Source organism: Piliocolobus tephrosceles, chromosome 13 (assembly GCF_002776525.5).
Source record: "Piliocolobus tephrosceles isolate RC106 chromosome 13, ASM277652v3, whole genome shotgun sequence".
In the NCBI taxonomy this organism is placed as follows: domain Eukaryota; kingdom Metazoa; phylum Chordata; class Mammalia; order Primates; family Cercopithecidae; genus Piliocolobus; species Piliocolobus tephrosceles.
Genome location: NC_045446.1, coordinates 14,591,535 through 14,611,164, shown reverse-complemented (window position 1 = coordinate 14,611,164; position 19,630 = coordinate 14,591,535). Strand labels below are relative to the sequence as shown.

General features: G+C 39.1%; 1 protein-coding gene across 2 annotated transcripts in view; it reads right to left on the bottom strand.

The window, feature by feature from the left end:
- Positions 1-7,037: 7,037 nt before the first annotated feature.
- The window catches only part of LPXN (leupaxin), a 45,068-nt gene continuing 32,475 nt past the window's right edge, over positions 7,038-19,630 (bottom strand). For both annotated transcript variants that reach the window (XM_023215540.2, XM_023215542.2), the window contains 2 exons: positions 8,210-8,358; positions 7,038-7,880 (listed from right to left, as the gene is read on the bottom strand). In XM_023215540.2, the coding sequence (XP_023071308.2) occupies positions 7,611-7,880; positions 8,210-8,358 (419 nt within the window). In that variant the 3' untranslated portion in view covers positions 7,038-7,610. The remainder of the gene's footprint in view (positions 7,881-8,209; positions 8,359-19,630) is intronic.

Here is a 19,630-nt window from a genome sequence, read left to right as displayed (position 1 = left end):
GGTAAATTCACTTACAGTTTGCAAGTGGTAAGTTCAACATTTAAATTTTGGTTTGTCTGATGCCATGGCTGCTATTCTTTCCACTATAACCAAAACTGTGTAGCCTAGAGTAGATCACTTTGATGCCCTAGTGCTCTTGCTTGTCCCTTGAAAATTCACCTCATGGGTACTTTACATTGTTGATATACAGCCTAAAAGAAAGCATCCCCGACAAGGAATTACAAACTTTAGTTCTATTTCTAAATCAAGTCACCTTGACCTATTCATGTAATCGACAGCTTCTTCCACAGGTAAATGGAAATAATAATCCTTGCCCACTCTCTCCCTTCTGTTATCCGCTCTACTAATACTACCTTAGATGAAACACATTAAGCTTCATAGAGCTGAGAATATTAGAAAACTTTGCAAATGCATGGCTGACCACAAATTCAGCCTTGTGATTACCGGTAATGTGAAGACCTTTGTTATGATTTTCTTCTTTTTTTTTCCTTTCTTTTTTTTTGAAACGGAGTCTCGCTCTGGCGCCCAGGCTGGAGTGCAGTGGCACAATCTCAGCTCACTGCAAGCTCCACCCACCTCCCGGGTTCGCGCCATTCTCCGGCCTCAGCCTCCCCAGTAGCTGGGACTACAGACGCCTGCCACCAAGCCCGGCTAAGTTTTTGTATTTTTAGTAGAGACGGGGTTTCACCGTGTTAGCCAGGATGGTCTCGATCTCCTGACCTCGTGATCCACTCGTCTCGGCCTCCCAAAGTGCTGGGATTACAGGCGTGAGCCACCGCGCCCAGCCGATTTTCTTCCTTTTGACCTTAACCATCGATAACTTTACCCAACAAATGGCATCAGTTCCCCCTCCATCTGTTGGCACTTACTGCTAAGTGCGCACTGCTGCTTCCTACTCAAAGTGCCTGTGACTTAGAGGAAGGGCTTTCTTTGGCCTCAGAGTACATGCAGCTTGAGTACAAGAAAGACACAGTGGGTGTAAGGGTTGGTGGACCACCCTTTGTACTCTACAATGAATCCCAGAGGTTCTCTAAGTATTCAGTTCCAACTTCCCAAGACAGTAACCTGTTCATTAATGCAAACTGATTTGGCCTCCTTGCCTTTTGTTTTTTGTTTGTTTGGTTTTGGGTTTTTTTTTTTTTTTTTCAGGCGGAGTCTCACTCTGTTGCCCAGGCTGAAGTGCAGTGGTGCTAGCTCGGCTCACTGCAACCTCAGCCTCCTGGGTTCAAGTGATCCCTCTGCCTCAGCCTCCCGAGTAGCTGGGACTGCAGGCCACGTGCCACCACGCCTGGCTAATTTTTTGTATTTTAGTAGAGATGGGGTTTCACTGTGTTGGTCAAGATGGTCTCAATCTCCTGACCCGGTGATCCGCCCGCCTCGGCCTCCCAAAGTGCTGGGATTACAGGCTTGAGCCACCGCGCCTGGCCCCTCCTTGCCTTTTCTTTCTCACTTCTGTCTCTCCTACCTGTACATCTAGAGATCGCCTCCTAGATAGACTACATATGTCCTAGTCTCAGCGTCCACTTCTAGAAAAATCCCAAACTGTGAGACAATCCAGGATAAGTAGTAGCTTCACTAGGTAGTTTGTGTAAGGGACTGAGTGACAATTCCCCCCACCCTGTCTTTCTTTTCCTCACAGAGAGTGTGTTATATGGCCCATCTTGCCTCCTTTACTGAAAGCTCTGAAAATTTCACCTTGCCCAACTCACAAATTCTCTTATATATCCTGTAACTTTCTTAAGTCCTACTTTTCCTCCCTTTCAAAATTTTCAGATTGTCTTAGGAAAATCTCCAAATTCTTCATTTTATTTTTGAGACTCCAGTATTTTCTAACTCATGTCTGAAAATGCAAGAGCACCTAGAGACAGAAAGTCATAAGTTCTAAGTATTATTGAACATAATGAAAATAACCACTTCCAACCTCCAAAGCACTGAAAAGTGTCCTTAAGGTCCCCCTCTCAGAATCACTATAAATATCTTCTTTTTCCTCCTTAACTTCATATAAACCCAACTTTCTTTAAGTAGCACCTTTCAGGATGTAACGGGCTGAATGTATGTGTCATTCCAAAATATGTTGAAGGCCTAACCCCAAAGTGGAAGTGAAGAAGTAATTAAGATTAAATGAAATCATAAGCGTTGGGGCCCTGATCCGTTAAGATTGGTGTTCTTACAAGAAGAGACACCAGATCTCTTGTGGTCTCTCTGTCTCTCTCCCTCTCTTTGTCCCCTCTTTTCACCCTGTGAGGACAAAGCAAGAAGGCAGCTATCTGCAAGCCAAGAAAAGGGCCCTCAATAGAGTCCAAACTTGCAGACCTTAATCTGAGACTTCTCATCTCCAGACCTGTGAGAAAATAAATTTCTGCAGTTTAAGACACCCAATTTATGGTATTTTGTTATGGCAGCTGTGCAGACTAAGACACAAGATAAATGTAAATTTATTTATCTTATAAGTGTCTAATTTTTCTTTCTTTTTTGTTTGCAAGTGGGATATCAGGATGTTTTAAAACTATTTTTCACTATAAAGAGTATTGCAGTAATATCAAATATGTAATAGTTCTCTCTAGGTGATAATTAAACAAAGTAGCATGAATACCATGATTTCCAAAACAATTTTAAATCTTAGAGGATGACAACACCCTCCCAACCTTTTTCTTCACCTTTGTAATAGTGACAGATACTGCAAAATTGGACAGGAGCAAGAAGTTTGTACTTTAAATATACAAGCTATCCACAGGATGACTTCACTTTAAACTATAGAGTTTCACTGTGCTCTGGTGTAAAAAGCATCAAGAATTGATCAAATACTATTTTTGTGTATTAGTTTTCCATGACGACACACAATATACGTTCTGTACCAACACTGAGTTTATTTGTGTTCCCAGCACTAACGTGCTGCACTGATGGTAAGTTTTACCTGGTAACACAACCTCAATATTTTGGGGACAGGCAGTCTCTATTTCAGTGTCATATTTCAGTGACTGCCACCACTGCCTTATTGAGGACCTGCTTATGCCTAAGACACTCCCCTCTAAAGGAAGTTGCTACTCTTTCTCACCTTGATTTCAGCTGGAAGATCTCCTTTTCCAGACTGCCAAACTGAAGCGGCTTTTGAAGTTTCTCAGTGGTGCGCCCCTAGGGGCCCAGGAAGAGCAGTGCCTCTGCCGCATGTTCCTCATTTTCAGCTTTAGGAGTTTTTCCAGTAACACCTGTGATCTGAGAGATCTCTCACTAGAATTGAGGTACTTATCCCAGGAAAAAAAGAGAATTTATTGCTCACATACTTTCCTAGTCTATGGTTAAGATGCTGCTATGGTAGAACTGAGTGGCTCAAAAAAAAAAAAAAAAACACAGCCTCTCCATTACTTGGTTCTATGTTCCTCTGTGCTGGCCTCTTTCTCAGACAGCCTCCCCCTAAGTGATGATAAAAATATTTATCAGCAACAATGGGTTTTTATTATCACACAACTGGAATTCCAAAGAATGGGAATGTTCTTTCTGAATAAATCTAGTAAAGGTCATTGGCTTTGCTGGGTGTCACATGTCTATCTCTGATCCAATCACCTTCCTTCAGAAGAGCGAAAGAATTTTATTGGTCAGACTTGGGACTGTACCCATTTCTGAGGCTGAGGTTAAAGTCATTCTCCCTAAACACGTGGACCAAGAATAGGAGATGCAGTTCTTTGTGGAGAAACTAGACTATAGGGAAAAACAGCTGAGAAATTTATTCCCCTTTCATATCACGTCCCATCCTCAATTATATCCAATATTATTCAACACAGCATATCCAAGTCTAAAAACATTAAAATCCAAAATAAAATTCTCTAAGTTAAAGTTTAGAGAAAGTAAAGTCTTTTTGATTTATTGGTCTGTTCATTTTCAGCTTTAGGAGTTTTTCCAGTAACACCTGTGATCTGAGATATCTCTCACTAGAATTGAGGTACTTATCCCAGGAAAAATATTATTCCCATAATACAGTATTTATTGTGATTTAATGATGTCCAAAATAGGAAGGGAAGATGGATGGCTCTCAACAGGATGCCAGGAAGTCTGTGCAACTGTCCAGAATCCGTGGTCTATGAACCTAAACAGAGTGAGGAGACCTCCCCCCCATGGAAAATCAATTCAGGCACTATACACTGACTATACCTAGGGTAGGAGAATGTCCTACATAAACTGTCTCTTATAAATTTGAGACACCACTGCCTTGTGGTAAAGTTATAAATTTGCAACAAGTACAACCCAAGCACCAGCTTTTACCTGAGATTTCTTTCTTTTTATCCTGTGGATCCCAGTAGATTTCCATTTCCCCACTGAGCTCTGTGTTCCCAGCACTAACGTGCTGCACTGATGGTAAGTTTTACCTGGTAACACAACCTCAATATTTTGGGGACAGGCAGTCTCTATTTCAGTGTCATATTTCAGTGGCTGCCACCACTGCCTTATTGAGGACCTGCTTATGCCTAAGACACTCCCCTCTAAAGGAAGTTGCTACTCTTTCTCACCTTGATTTCAGCTGGAAGATCTCCTTTTCCAGACTGCCAAACTGAAGCGGCTTTTGAAGTTTCTCAGTGGTGCGCCCCTAGGGGCCCAGGAAGAGCAGTGCCTCTGCCGCATGTTCCTCAGGACACCAGCATTTCCGGGCTCTCCTCTGCCTTTGGGTTCTGTAAAGTTCTTAGACATGATCCCTCAGGATACTGACAATGCCTACTTGCTTACCTTCTACATTACCTTGAAACTCAGAAACTCCAATATTTTCACTTTTGAACATACGAATTCTTCACATCTCCTCCACAAAGCTTTCGGGAAACTGAGTCCTGCTTCTAACTTTGGAAGTAATTCAGTCTGGTTTAAGCCAAGCTGCAGAATCCATTCCCCCAGCAAAAATTACTGGTATGTGACCTTAGCAAGACCAGTCAGGATGAATCCCGGAACTTTTGCTCGCAAATGCTCCAAAAAAGCACTCTTGCTCCCCCTACTGGTTGTGAAAAAAGAAGCATGCGCTGGCAGCCATACTACAACTCCAAGAAGAGTGCATGATAGAACTCCGATGGAAAAATAATTGTCTTTATCAAAGTATCACCTTGGAAGAGACTAGATTTACTTCAAAGAAAAACTGACCAAACTAATTGAGGGACTCCCCTTTGAGAACAGAGTGCCAACTCTCGAGCATATTCCTTTCTATATGTTTATATTCGCTGGTGGAAAACCCCTGTCCTGTGAGGGTGGGTTTTATTTTTTAAACACCCTAGAAGTTACTCAAAACCAAAAGTAATTAGGTACGTGATCAATTTTAGTAATGACATTTCCAGGATTTTTAAAAAGCTAAAACACTGGTCCTGAAGTCAGTATCTCTTTTTTGAGCATGTAAAACCACTTCCGTTAAATGTGGGAAGAAAATGTTTTCACTTCTTTATTGCATCTTAGTGAACTTTGGATTTTCTTTGACATTTAAAAATAGTTAAATTCTATTGAAGTCTCAAAATAGCTAATCCTTAAAAAAAAAAGTTTTAGCACCTGTACATTTCTTTTTAAGGGCTAAAACTCCAAGTTTACTTTGTCAAATTGCCAGGGCAACCAAGAACAGCGCCATATTAACACCTGCGTGTGACATCGTTGACTGAAGACATTGCAAAGAGGATGTTTAAAAGTTGAATGTGTATTCTGCATAGTCTGGCGCTCTCAGACAGCCAAACAGGATAGAGGCCAGATGGTTCCATATCTGTGTGGCCTCCCACATATCTTACATGCATTTGGAGTTCCTATTTTATAGAATTAACTGTTGCCAATTCCTTGTAACTCTCAAAACCCCCTTATTATCCATTCCAACAAAGGACATAGATATAATAAAGTTTGGCAAGAAACATTTAATCCATTTCAGTTCTCCCAAGTAGTACTATTCCTCTATCAATCTAAAGACACTAAAGACACCAAATTTTGTCCTATTTTTAAAAATACCTCCAGTGAAGGCGTTTTTGCCAGTAACTTATTTCAGAATCAAGGATTCTAAGAGTCTGGTTTTTGTTATAACAAATAATCACACAATTATTTTTAAGACCATGGTAAGAAATATATTGTACTGATCTTCTCAATATCTCTTTTGCAGAAAGATGAGTCCTTGTGAAGCTTACTTTTATAAAAAGTAAACTGTAGGACAGTAAACTGATAGGACATAAGAAAGTCAGATTCTCTGATAACCTGGCAAGCTTTTCCACACTTTTACTTATAATATTTTGAGATGAACAAATGATTAAGAGGAATTTTTCTTTGAGGCTTGGCTTTCCTAATTCTAGATAATAATCATTTGAGATTTTATAGCATTTTTCTTCAGAGATGCTCTAAGAACAGCCATCTCATTTGTCTTCAGGAGGCAAATGTAAAATTGTGTGTTTCATTTTTTACTTTAGAAATGAATTTGTGGCCAGGCATGGTGGCTCACACCTGTAATCCCAACACTTTGGGAGGCTGAGGCAGGCAGATCACCTGAAGTCAGGGGTTCAAGACCAGCCTGACCAACATGGAGAAACCCCGTCTCTACTAAAAATACAAAAATTAGCTGGGCATGGTGGCACACGCCTGTAATTCCAGCTACTTGGGAGGCTGAGGCAGGAAAATTGCTTGAACCCAGGAGGTGGAGGTTGTGGTCAGCTGAGATCACACCATTGCACTCTGGCCTGGGCAACAAGAGTGAAACTCCATCTCAGAAAAAAAAAAAAAGAAATGAATTTGTAATGTATCTAATGGAGAGCCAGAGTTTCTCCTTCTGTAAACACAGTAATAAAAACAATCTTAACAAGTTTTGTCATTTTTAAAAATGATTCAATCATCTAAGTCCAGAAAATAAAATGGTTATGGGACCAAACTAAAAACAAAAATTAGTGAAAAGGAGACCCTCCTTTTAATTTCTTCCAATTAAAATTTTTAAAGTGTGCATTGGATGGAAGGAAACAAGAGGGTTGATATAATCATAACTGTACATAGTGCCTAGTATATAACACAGGAAGCACAAAGTTTATCTCCCAAACAAATATGACAATGAGTTATTGAAACCACAAGCTGGTTTATTTATCAATGATGTCAGTACTTAAAGTTGTCCAGTTAAAATCTACTTCCTCTTGAAAAACAAAAATACACTGAAGGAAGATGCAAAGAGGTAGGAGTGGTATCATGATTTCACAGCAGTGATTGTAAGACAGTGAGCCACAGGGACATGGGAAAACTTGAAAAGAGACAAGTATCGGGACCAAATTAGAGAAAATCTGAGTAGGGCCATCAGCAGAGGTGAAAAAGGAGAAACCTAAGGAAACCAGTGTTGGTATGAATTATGCAAGTGGAAAATACATCTGTAGGGGGACTAGATAGAAGAACCTAAATCTAACTCCAAGCACTTGATTGGAGAAGAGAGAAAGAGAATGTATAGAATTAACTGTATAGAAGCCTCAAAAATAAGATTATCAGTCTAGTCATGTAAAGTCTAGAAGTTCATTTATTTGCTCATCACCTTTTTCTATAAGCCTATTAAGCAGAAGGTCAGAACAGCAAATTTACCCTTTCCTCTCCTCTCTTGGTTTAAATTGTATAAGGAACCTGAAGAGGCTGTGGATTAGTTGGCATTACAGTGGGAAGAGCTTATTGAAGCAAGGTTGACAATAGGTCTTGTCATTCTGCTCCCTGAAAATGCCCTTCGACAACTGTGTCAGGCAAAAAGCACACACAAAGTGCTCAGGATGGAACTTGTGCCCCATGGCACTGATACAACGGCCAGTGATGGGCTGTCCACATCCATGGCAGAGCGTTCCCCGGCGGTGATGGTAATGGAGCTCACAGAATGGACGTCCATCCAGTTCAAAGAAGGAACCAGTAGAAAAACTGGTGAAGCAGTCCTAGGGGTAGAGAGAAGAGAGAGAAAAGGAATGCAAATGTCAAGGGGTAAAATGTCAGCAAAGTAAAATTTTCAGCCTTGAAATTCCTGCCAGTTACCTGCCAGCTACAGGAATTTCCCTCAGATTCTTGACAAATGGAGGCTAGATTGCCTGCTTGCAAAACAGACAAGCAAATGCCCACAATGGATTTGTATCTCGTTTCTCCTTTAGGATGCCCACATCCATTCCTCATTCAGGACTGCGAATCATTTCACTAACTGCAGCTCTTCCTCTCAGAGAGGAGAACCCTTGACTTTCCCTAAGTCCAGAAGAAAAGTGATTATACAGACCCCACAAACAAAGCACTCTGGGTGCCAGACAGTGTCCATGGCTGAAAGGTAGTTTTCCAACACTGGACGATTGCAGCCACCACACTTGGGTGAGAACATGGCTAAGAAATCCTTCCGGCAATATGGCTTCTTGTCCTTCTCATGAAAGCCTGGAGAGATAAAATCAGGAATTCACTGTTGCAGGTTGAGCCCTGAAAGCTACACTGGAGACTGAGAGGAGGCCCTTTCAATCTCAGAGTCCTTGTATTCAAAATAGGATGATTATTGTTACCTAATTCAAAGGGTAGTTGTAAGAAATAAATGAGATAATGCAGGTGAAGTATTTGGCAATCTCAGGGTCCTTGTATTCAAAACAGGATGATTACTGTTACCTAATTCAAAGGGTAGTTGTAAGAAATAAATGAGATAATGCAGGTGAAGTGTTTTGGCAGTGTGTCTGGTTCATAGTAAACTTTTAATAAGTGTTAGGGGCTACTGCTCCTCAGTGCCTTTGTACTAAGTATTCCCTTGGCTTGGAGAGTTCTGTCCCAGAGCCTGATATAGTTGCCCTCTTCATGTGATGCAGGAATCACTCAAATATCATCTTATCGGAGAGGCATCTCTTCAGTCCCTCCTTGTCACATCATCTTCTTTCACTGTCTTTATAGCATTTACCATTATCTAAAATCATCTTTGTGATCTGTCTCTCCTTATGGAACATTAGCTCTGAGAGAAACTAGATATTGTTGATCTTGTCACCATTATATCTCCAGTATCTAAAACAGCATCTGGGAAGAAAAAAAAAGTGTCTAATATTTTAAAATAAAATACTAGTAAATAATAATTTCTAAATGGATGCAAGATCTAGACACAATGACTCATACCATATATTTAAATTAAAAATAGATGTATTCCTCTTTTTTGTGTGTGTGTGTGGGTATATTTTGATTGTTTACCAGCAGTGTATGAAAATCCCACTTCTTCCTCAGTCTTTATATCACTTGATATATCCAGATATTTCCTGTTTAATCAATCAAATGGATGTTATCTATCTGTACAATGTTATCTCATGGTAGTTTTGATTTGTATTTCCCAAAAGGCTAATGATACTTAGGGTTTTGTTGTTGTTGTTGTTGTTGTTTTGTTTTGTTTTGTTTTTTAGACAGAGTCTTGCTCTGTCACCCAGGCTGGAGTGCAGTGGCAAGACCTCGGCTCACTGCAAGCTCTGCCTCCCAGGTTCATGCCATTCTCCTGCCTCAGCCTCCTGAGGAGCTGGGACTACAGGTGCCCGCCACCACGGCTGGCTCATTTTTTTGTATTTTTAGTAGAGACGGAGTTTCACCATGATAGCCAGGATGGTCTCGATCTCCTGACCTCGTGATTCGCTCACCTCGGCCTCCCAAAGTGCTGGGATTACAGGCGTGAGCCACCGCGCCTGGCCAGGGTTTTTTTAATGTGTGCATTTGCATTTCATAGCTTGTCATTAATGATGTATTCCTCTTTAATCTGGAAATAGAAAAACTGTCATAAATAGGGCCCAAATTCCAAAAGCTAGTTAAATATTAATAAATTTAGCTACATAAAAAAAAATCTGAATGACTTACACATGTCAAAAAAGCACCATAAACAAAGACAAAGAACAATCTGAAGAAAATATTTGCTGATTATATTCCAGAAAAACATAGCTAATACAAAGAGCTCCGAAGTATATGTATGGTTTCAATTATTGTTGTATAAAATTAAAAAGTGAAAAAATTAAAATAGAAAAACACAAATCCCTAAAAAATTCAATCAAATTGAAGCAAATTAACTGTACATCAAACCGATGACACGAGCAATAAAAGAAATAATTTGGAGATTGCTGGCAGGATGGCCAAATAGGAACAGCTCTGGTCTGCAGTTCCCAGCGAGATTGATGCACAAGGCAGGTGCTTTCTGCATTTCCAACTGAGGTAACCAGTTCATCTCATTGAGACTGACCGGATAGTGGATGCAGCCCATGGAGGGCAAACTGAAGCAGGGTGGGGCGTCGCCTCACCTGGGAAGTGCAAGGGGTCAGGGAACTCCCTCTCCTAGCAAAGGGAAGCCATTAGAAACTATGCTGTGAGGAACAGTGCACTCTGGCCCAGATACTGTACTTTTCCCACAGTCTTCACAACCGCAGACCAGGAGATTCCCTCTTGTGCCTACGCCACCAGGACCCTGGGTTTCAAGCACAAAACTGTGTGGTTGTTTGGGCAGACACTGAGCTAGCTGCAGGAGTTTTTTGTTTATTTGTTTGTTTTTCATATCCCAGGGGCGCCTGGAATGCCAGCAAGACAGAACTGTTCACTTCCCTGGAAAGGCGGCTTAAGCCAGGGAGCCAAGTGGTCTGGCTTGGCAGGTCCCACCCCCATGGGGTCCAGCAAGCTAAGATCCACTAGTTTGAAATTCTTGCTGCAAGCACAGCAGTCTGAGTTCGACCTGGGATGCCAGAGCTTGGTGAGGGGAGGAGCGTCCACTATTACTGAGGCTTGAGTAGGTGGTTTTACCTTCACAGTGTAAACAAAGCCACTCAGAAGATCAAACTGGGTGGAGCCAACTGCAGCTCAGCAAGGCTGCTGTGGCTAGACTGCCTCTCTAGATTCCTCCTTTCTGGGCAGAGCATCTCTGAAAAAAAAGGCAGCAGCCCCAGTAAGGGGTTTATAGATAAAACCCCTAAATCCCTGGGACAGAGCACCTGGGGGAAGGGGTGGCTGTGGGCTCAGCTTCAGCAGACTTAAACATCCCTGCCTGACAGCTCTGAAGAGAGCAGTGGATCTCCCAGCACAGGGTTTGAGCTCTACTAAGGGTCAGACTGCCTCCTTGAGTAGGTCCATGGCCCCCATGTCTCATGATTGGGTGACACCTCCCAGTAGGGGCTGACTGACACCTCATACAGGAGAGCTCTGGCTGGCATCTGGTAGGCACCACTCAGGGATGAAGCTTCCAAAGGAAGGAACAGGCAGCAATCTTCCCTGTTCTGTAGCCTCTGCTGGTGATACACAGGCAAACAGGGTCTGGAGTCTACCTCCAGCAAACTCCAGCAGATCTGTAGCAGAGAAGCCTGACTGCTAGAAGGAAGACTAACAAACAGAAAGGAATAGCATCAACATCAACAAAAAGGACATCCACTCAGACACTCCAACTGAAGGTCACCAAGTTCAAAGACCAAAGGTAGAAACATCCAAGAAGATGGGGAGAAACCAACGCAAAAAGGCTGAAAATGCCAAAAACCAGAATGCCTCTTCTCCAAAGGATCACAACTCCTCACCAGCAAGGGAACAAAACTGGATGGAGAATGAGTTTGATGAACTGACAGAAGCAGGCTTCAGAAGGTGGGTAATAACAAACTCCTCCGAGCCAAAGGAGCATGTTCTAACCCAATGCAAGGAAGCTAAGAACCTTGAAAAAAGGTTAGATGAATTGCTAACTAGAATAACCAGTTTAGAGAAGAACATACATGACCTGATGGAGTTGAAAAACACAGCACAAGAACTTTGTGAAGCAAACACACGTATCAATAGCCGAAACGATCAAGCAGAAGAAGGGATATCAGAGATTGCAGGTCAACTTAATGAAATAAAGCAAGCGGACAAGATTAGGGAAAAAATAATGAAAAGAAATGGGACTCCAAGAAATATGGGACTATGTGAAAAAACCAAATCTATGTTTGACTGGTGTATACCTGAAAGTGATGGGGAGAATGGAACCAAGTTTAAAAGTACTCTTCAGGATATTATCCAGGAGAACTTCCCCAACCTAGCAACATTCAAATTCAGGAAATACAGAGAACAACACAGATACTCCTTGAGAAGAGCATCCCCAAGACACACAATCATCAGATTCACCAAGGTTGAAATGAAGGAAAAAATATTAAGTGCAGCCAGAGAGAAAGGCCGGGTAACCCACAAAGGGAAGCCCATCAGACTAACAGTGGATCTCTTGGTAGAAACCCTACAAGTCAGAAGAGAGTGGGGGCCAATATTCAACATTCTTAAAGAAAAGAATTTTCAACCCAGAATTTCATATCCAGCCAAACTAAGCTTCATAAACAAAAGAGAAAATTCTTTACAGACAAGCAAATGCTGAGAGATTTTGTCACCACCAGGCCTGCCTTACAAGAGCTCCTAAAGGAAGCACTAAACACAGAAAGGTATAACTGGTATACAAAATTGTAAAGACCACAGATGCTATGAAGAAACTGCATCAACTAACAGGCAAAATAACCAACTAGCATCATAATGACTGGATCAAATTCACACATAACAAGATTAACTTTAAATGTAAAATGGGCTAAATGCCCCAATTAAGAGACACAGACTGGCAAATTGGATAAAGAGTCAAGACCCATTAGTGTGCTGTATTCAGGAGCCCCGTCTCACATGCAAAGACACACATAGGCTCAAAACAAAAGGGATGGAGGAATATTTACCAAGCAAATGGAAAGAAAAAAAAAAGCAGGGGTTGCAATCCTAGTCTCTGATAAAAAAAGACTGTAAAGCAACAAAGATCAAAAGAGACAAAGATGGGCATTACATAATGGTAAAGGGATTAATGCAACAAGAACTAACTATCCTAATTATATATGCACCCAATACAGGAACACCCAGATTCATAAAGCAAGTTCTTAGAGACCTACAAAGACCCAGACTCTTAGACTCCCACACAATAACAGTGAGAGACTTTAACGCCCCCCTGTCAATATTAGACAGATTAATGAAACAGAAAATTAACAAGGATATTCAGGACTTGAACTCAGCTCTGGACCAAGCGGACCTAATAGACATCTATACAACTCTCCACCCGAAATCAACAGAATATACATTCTTGTTAGCACCACATCGCATTTATTCTAAAATCAACTACATAATTGTAAGTAAAACACTCCTCAGCAAATGCAAAAGAATGGAAATCATAACAAACAGTCTCTCAGACCACAGTGCAATCAAATTAGAACTTAGGATTAAGAAACTCACTCAAAACCGTACAACTACATGGAAACTGAAAACCTGCTCCTGAATGACTACTGGGTAAATAACAAAATTAAGGCAGAAATAAAGAAGTTATTTGAAACCAATGAAAACAAAGACACAATGTACCACAATCTGGGGCACATTTAAAGCAGTATGTAGAGGGAAATTTATAGCACTAAATGCCCACAAGAGAAAGCAGGAAAGATCTAAAATCAACACCCTAAAATTACATTAAAAGAACTAGAGAAGCAAGAGCAAACAAATTCAAAAGCTAGCAGGAGACAAGAAATAACTAAGATCAGAGCAGAACTGAAGGAGATAGAGACATGAAAAACCCTTCAAACAATCAGTGAATCCAGGAGCCGGTTTTTTGAAAAGATCAACAAAATAAATAGACTGCTAGTCAGACTAATAAAGAAGAAAAGAGATAAGAATCAAATAGACACAAAAAAATGATAAAGGGGATATCACCACTGATCCCACAGAAATACAAACTACCGTCAGAGAATACTGTAAACACCTCTATGCAAATAAACTAGAAAATCTAGGAGAAATGGATAAATTCCTGGACACATACACCCTCCCAAGTCTAAACCAGGAAGAAGTCGGATGCCTGGATAGACCAATAACAAGTTCTGAAATTGAGGCAGTAATTAATAGCCTACCAACCAAAGAAAGTCCGGGACCAGGTGGATTCACACAGAATTCTACCACAGGTACAAAAAGGAGTTGATAGCATTGCTGAAACTATACCAAACAACAGAAAGAGGGGGATCCTCCCTAACTCATTTTATGAGGCCAGCATCATCTTAATACCAAAACATGGCAGAGACACAACAAAAAAAGAAAACTTCAGGCCAATATCCCTGATGAACATCAATGTGAAAATCCTCAATAAAATATTGGCAAACTGAATCCAGCAGCACATCAAAAAGTTTATCCACCACGATCAAGCTGGCTTCATACCTGGGATGCAAAGCTGGTTCAACATACATAAATCAATAAATGTAATCCATCACATAAACAGAGCCAATGACAAAAACCATGATTATCTCAATAGATGCAGAAACGGCCTTTGGCAAAATTTAACACCTCTTCATGATAAAATCTCTCATTAACTAGGTATTGATGGAATGTATCTCAAAATAATAAGAGCTATTTATGACAAACTCACAGCCAATATCATAGCGAATGGGCAAAAACTGGAACCATTCCCTGTGAAAATCGGCACAAGACAAGGATGCTGTCTCTCACCACTCCTATTCAACACAGTGTTGGAAGTTCTGGCCAGGGCAATCAGGCAAGAGAAAGAAATAAAGAGTATTCACACAGGAAAAGAGGAAATCAAATTATCTCTGTTTGCAGATGACATGATTGTATATTTAGAAAACCCCATCATCTTAGCCTAAAATCTCCTAAAGATGATAAGCAACTTCAGCAAAGTCTCAGGATACAAAACCAATGTGCAAAAATCACAAGCATTCCTATACACCAATAATAGAAAAATCATGAGTGAAACTCATTCACAATTGCTATAAAGAGAATTAAATACCTTGGAATACAATCTACAAGGGATATGAATGACCTCTTCAAGGAGAACTACAAACCACTGTTCAAGGAAATAACACAGGACACAATCAAATGGAAAAATATTCCATGCTTATGGATAGGAAGACTCACTATCGTGAAAATGGCCATACTGACCAAAGTAATTTATACATTCAATGCTATCCCCATCAAGCTACTATTGATTTTCTTCATAGAATTAGAAAAAACTACTTTAAATTTCATATGGAACCAAAAATTAGCCCGCATAGCCAAGACAATCCTAAGCAAAAAGAACAAAGCTGGAAGCATCATGCTATCTGACTTCATACTACACTACAAGGCTACAGTAACAAAAACAGCAAGGTACTGGTACCAAAACAGATATATAGATCAATGGAACAGAACAAAGGCCTCAGAAATAACACCACACATCTACAACCATCCGATCTTTGACAAACATGACAAAAACAAGCAACAGGGAAAGGATTCCTTATTTAATAAATGGTGTTGGGAAAATTGGCTAGCCATATGCAGACAACTGAAACTGTACCCCTTCCTTACACCTTATACAAAAATTAACTCAAGATGGATTAAAGACTTAAACGTAAGACCTAAAACCATAAAATTCCTAGAAGAAAACCTAGGCAATACCATTCAGGACATAGGCATAGGCAAAGACTTCATGACTAAAACACCAAAAGCAATGGCAACAAAAGCCAAAATTGACAAATGGGATCCAATTAAACTAAAGAGCTTCTGCACAGCAAAAGAAAGTATCATCAGAGTGAACAGGCAACCTACAAAATGGGAGAAAATTTTTGGAATCTATCCATCTGACAAAGGACTAATATCCAGAATCTACAATGAACTTAAACAAATTTACAAGAAAAAAAAACCCCATCAAAAAGTGAGTAAAGGACATGAACAAACACTTCTCAAAAGAAGACATTTATGTAGCCAACAAACATATGAAAAAAAAAAAGCTCATCATCACTGGTCATTAAAGAAATGCAAATCAAAACCACAATGAGATACCATCTCATGCCAGTTAGAATGGTGATCATTAAAAAGTCAGAAAACAACAGATGCTGGAGAGAATATGGAGAAATAGGAATGCTTTTACACTGTTGGTGGGAGTGTAAATTAGTTCAACCATTGTAGAAGACTGTGTGGCAATTCCTCAAGGATCTAGATCCAGAAATAGCATTTGACCCAGCAATCCCATTACTGGGTATATACCCAAAGGATTATAAATCATTCTATCATAAAGACACATGCACACGTATGTTTACTGCGGCACTATTCACAAAAGCAAAGACTTGTAATCAACCCAAATGCCCATCAATGATAGTTTGGATAAAGAAAATGTGGCACATATACACCATGGAATACTATGCAGCCATAAAAAAAGATGAGTTCATGTCCTTTGCAGGGACATGGATGAAGCTGGAAACCATCATTCTCTGCAAACTAACACAAAAACAGAAAACCAAACACCACATGTTCTCACTCATAAGTGGGAGTTGAACAATGAGAACACATGGACACAGGGAGGGGAATATCACCCACTGGGGCCTAATGGGGAGCCAGGGGCTAGGGGAGGGATAATATAGGAGAAATACCTAATGTAGATGATGGATTGATGGGTGCAGCAAACCACCATGGCATGTGTATACCTATGTAACAAACCTGCACATTCTGCACATGTGCCCCAGAACTTAAAGTATAATAATAAAAAAGAAATAGTTCATTCAAGTAACTTTAAATGATAGTGTTGAGAGTGTACAGTCCTAATGATGCATTCTAAAGACAAAATGAGCTAAAAAGAAATCTTAAACTGTTTTTATGTCTACTAGAAATGTGCTGAGAGTAGATTCTGATGCTCTTACCACATACACATGAAAAGGGTTACTATGAGTGAGGATGGGTATGTTAATTTGCCTCACTGTAGTAAATATTTCACTGTGTATATCAAAATATCATGTTGTGTACCTTAAAAATATACAATAAAATAATACAATACTATATATACATGCATATATATACACACAATAAAAATAATTGGTTCATTTATAATATTTATGTATTTTTTGAAATTATTATAGGTAGATTGTATAATAAAGCAAATAATTATATTAATGGCTTTGGAAAGCAAGATTTCCAGCATTAAAAAAGACACAAGTAATCAAACAAATCAAACAAAACTGTATTCTTACACTATATCAGATATATTAGTATGAACCCATGACTTACTTTTCTTTAAAAGAAAAAAAAAAAGAACAGATTCTATCCAGGTGCAGTGGCTCCTGGCTGTACTCCCAGAACTTTGAGAGGCTGAGGCAGGAAGATTGGTTGAAGCCTGGAGTTTGAGATGAGCCCTGGGCAACATAGTCGGACCCACTCTCTACAAAAAAATTTTAAAAATTAGCCCGACCTGGTGGTACACATCTGTAGTCCCAGCTACTCAGAAGGCTGATGTGGGAGAATTGCTTGAGCCCAGGAGTCCAAGGCTGCAGCAAGCTATGACAGCACCTCTGCACTCCAGCCTGGGAGACAGCGTGAGACCCTGTCTCTACAAAATTTAAAAACCTTAGAAAGTAGATCTGAAGCTCTGTCCACTGAAAAATGTAGAAGAAATCACATCCCAGAAATAATGAACACTCTTAATTTTTAAATACCCTCACTGCAGCAGTCTTTTTGGAGAAATGGATGATTCCAAGTATGTGGCAGAGTTGACAAGATAGGCCTGATGTACCTTGCTGTGCCAAGGAAATAGGAAGATTACTGGGATCATATCAGAAAGATACAGTAACCATATTGAAGGGGCTGCCTCTGACCTCAGATGAGAAAAAAACGTGAGCATTAAAAAACACTACTTCAATAAATCAAATTATACCAAGTACATGTAACTCCATGAGTGCATAATGATTTTTAAAAATTAAAAATTTATTGGTTTCCATTGGATATTGTTAATGAACCCATTTATTATCCTTATAATTACTCTTAATAACAGAAAGTGTCAAACACTTATCTCACCTTTCCTGTGTGAGATATATTTCAAGATAATCCAATAATTTATGATAGAAAGTTTTTGTAGAACTCAGCTAATAACTATAGAAGGAATAATAGAAAATTCAGCATTTTACCGCCTATTCCATTGGATTTAGGCAATAGTCATCAACAGGGAACTTTAAAATGGATCAGGATGACACTGCTTAAATCTAGTGGTCAATGTTAGTTATCAATAAAAGTGGTCAACCAGTCATTATATACCTCCTGATGTGATTCAACAAGAAGTATACTGCACCCACCACCTGAAACCTATTCTTGATGAGATTACATGACTTCTAAACTTGCTTCTTAATATTCCAGCAAGAAAAAATGCGGATGGATGGGTGAAAGTTAATAGAGGAATCCATTTGGCAAAACACTTATACTTATTGAAGCTAGGTAAGGAAGCACTTTAAGGTTTAGACTGTACTATAATAAAAACATTTAAAAAGCAATTTGTTGAGGTATAAGAACTTTCTCTTTAATACATGAAATTTTCACTGTTAGACACATATTAGAAAATTCTTGGCTTGAGTCTTCCTGATCCCATGTCCAGGTAATGGAGCTACACTGAGAATGAGAAACTCATAGTGAATGTTTTTTAAAACCTTTTAAAACAAGTGCACCTCACAAATCAACAAATAGCCCCAAAATAGATACTTTTAATAATAATATGTTGGATATTATGAGTAAGTCAGGAAACTCAAAAGAAAACAATGAATTCATAATTTTTGCTAATCAGTAGTTGATTTTCTAATTTTAGCTAAGTAGTAAAAACAGTGTTAAATAAATATACTCAATGCTAGAAGATATATGGAATGATCCATATATTCATATATTCCTGGTAATAATATTAACTGTATTATTCTTTTGGAGAGTCACTTGATAATCTATATCAAGGTTTTCTTAAAAAAGGTGTAGACCTCTAAGTCCTGGGAATTAATTAATACAAATAATTCAAAAGAAGAAAACATTATGTTTAATGATATTCATTACAGTACTACTAAACACCAGAAGTAATCTAAATATGATACTATTGTTAATACATTTAGTTGTTTCCAATGTTTGGAACTATAACAATGCTTCAGTGAAAATCTTTAGGCATACAGTATTTTATTTTTTGTTTATTTATATAAATCCCTAATGGAATAATTGATAATGTTAAAATTATTATAAAAATATTATGAAGTTATGATGAAACAACATGGAGAAACGCTTAAGTATAAAAAAACAATTTTAGGCACACAATAACTTATGTGTGCCCATGTATGAAAAACGTAGAAAAACACTGGAAGGAAAAAGGTTTTTGTATTGCTTGAGGTTAACAGGGTAATAAGTTAAAAACAAAAGTTTCTGCAAGGTGTTTTTATTGTCTTTACACTTAAAAAAAAAATTAACTAATTGATCCTTAAGCACTTATTCCAGTGATATATTTGCTTTGTTTTGAAACTCACTTCCCTGAGATTCCCAAATGGCTTAATCCTTTGATTACCTCAGGGGTCTGCCTAAGAGAAAAAGTGACTCAACCACTGTGTCTCAAATAGTATCTAATCACTCTCTCCCTAACCATGCAGAATAGGTAGTAGTTAGTTGACTGGTTTGATTACTGTTTGTCTCCTCCACCAGAATACATTAATCATGAGGGCAAGAACTTTCCTTTTTGTCACTATATCCCTAGTACTTAGAATAATGCCTGACACATTATATAGTAGTTGCTCAATAAATACATATTGAATGAGCAGACATAAGAACAATATTACAATAGCATACTTGAGATCATCTGCTCCAGAGTATATGGCAGTTTAGAGTCTCACTTCAGCATTGACTAGAATATGTATAAATGGATTAA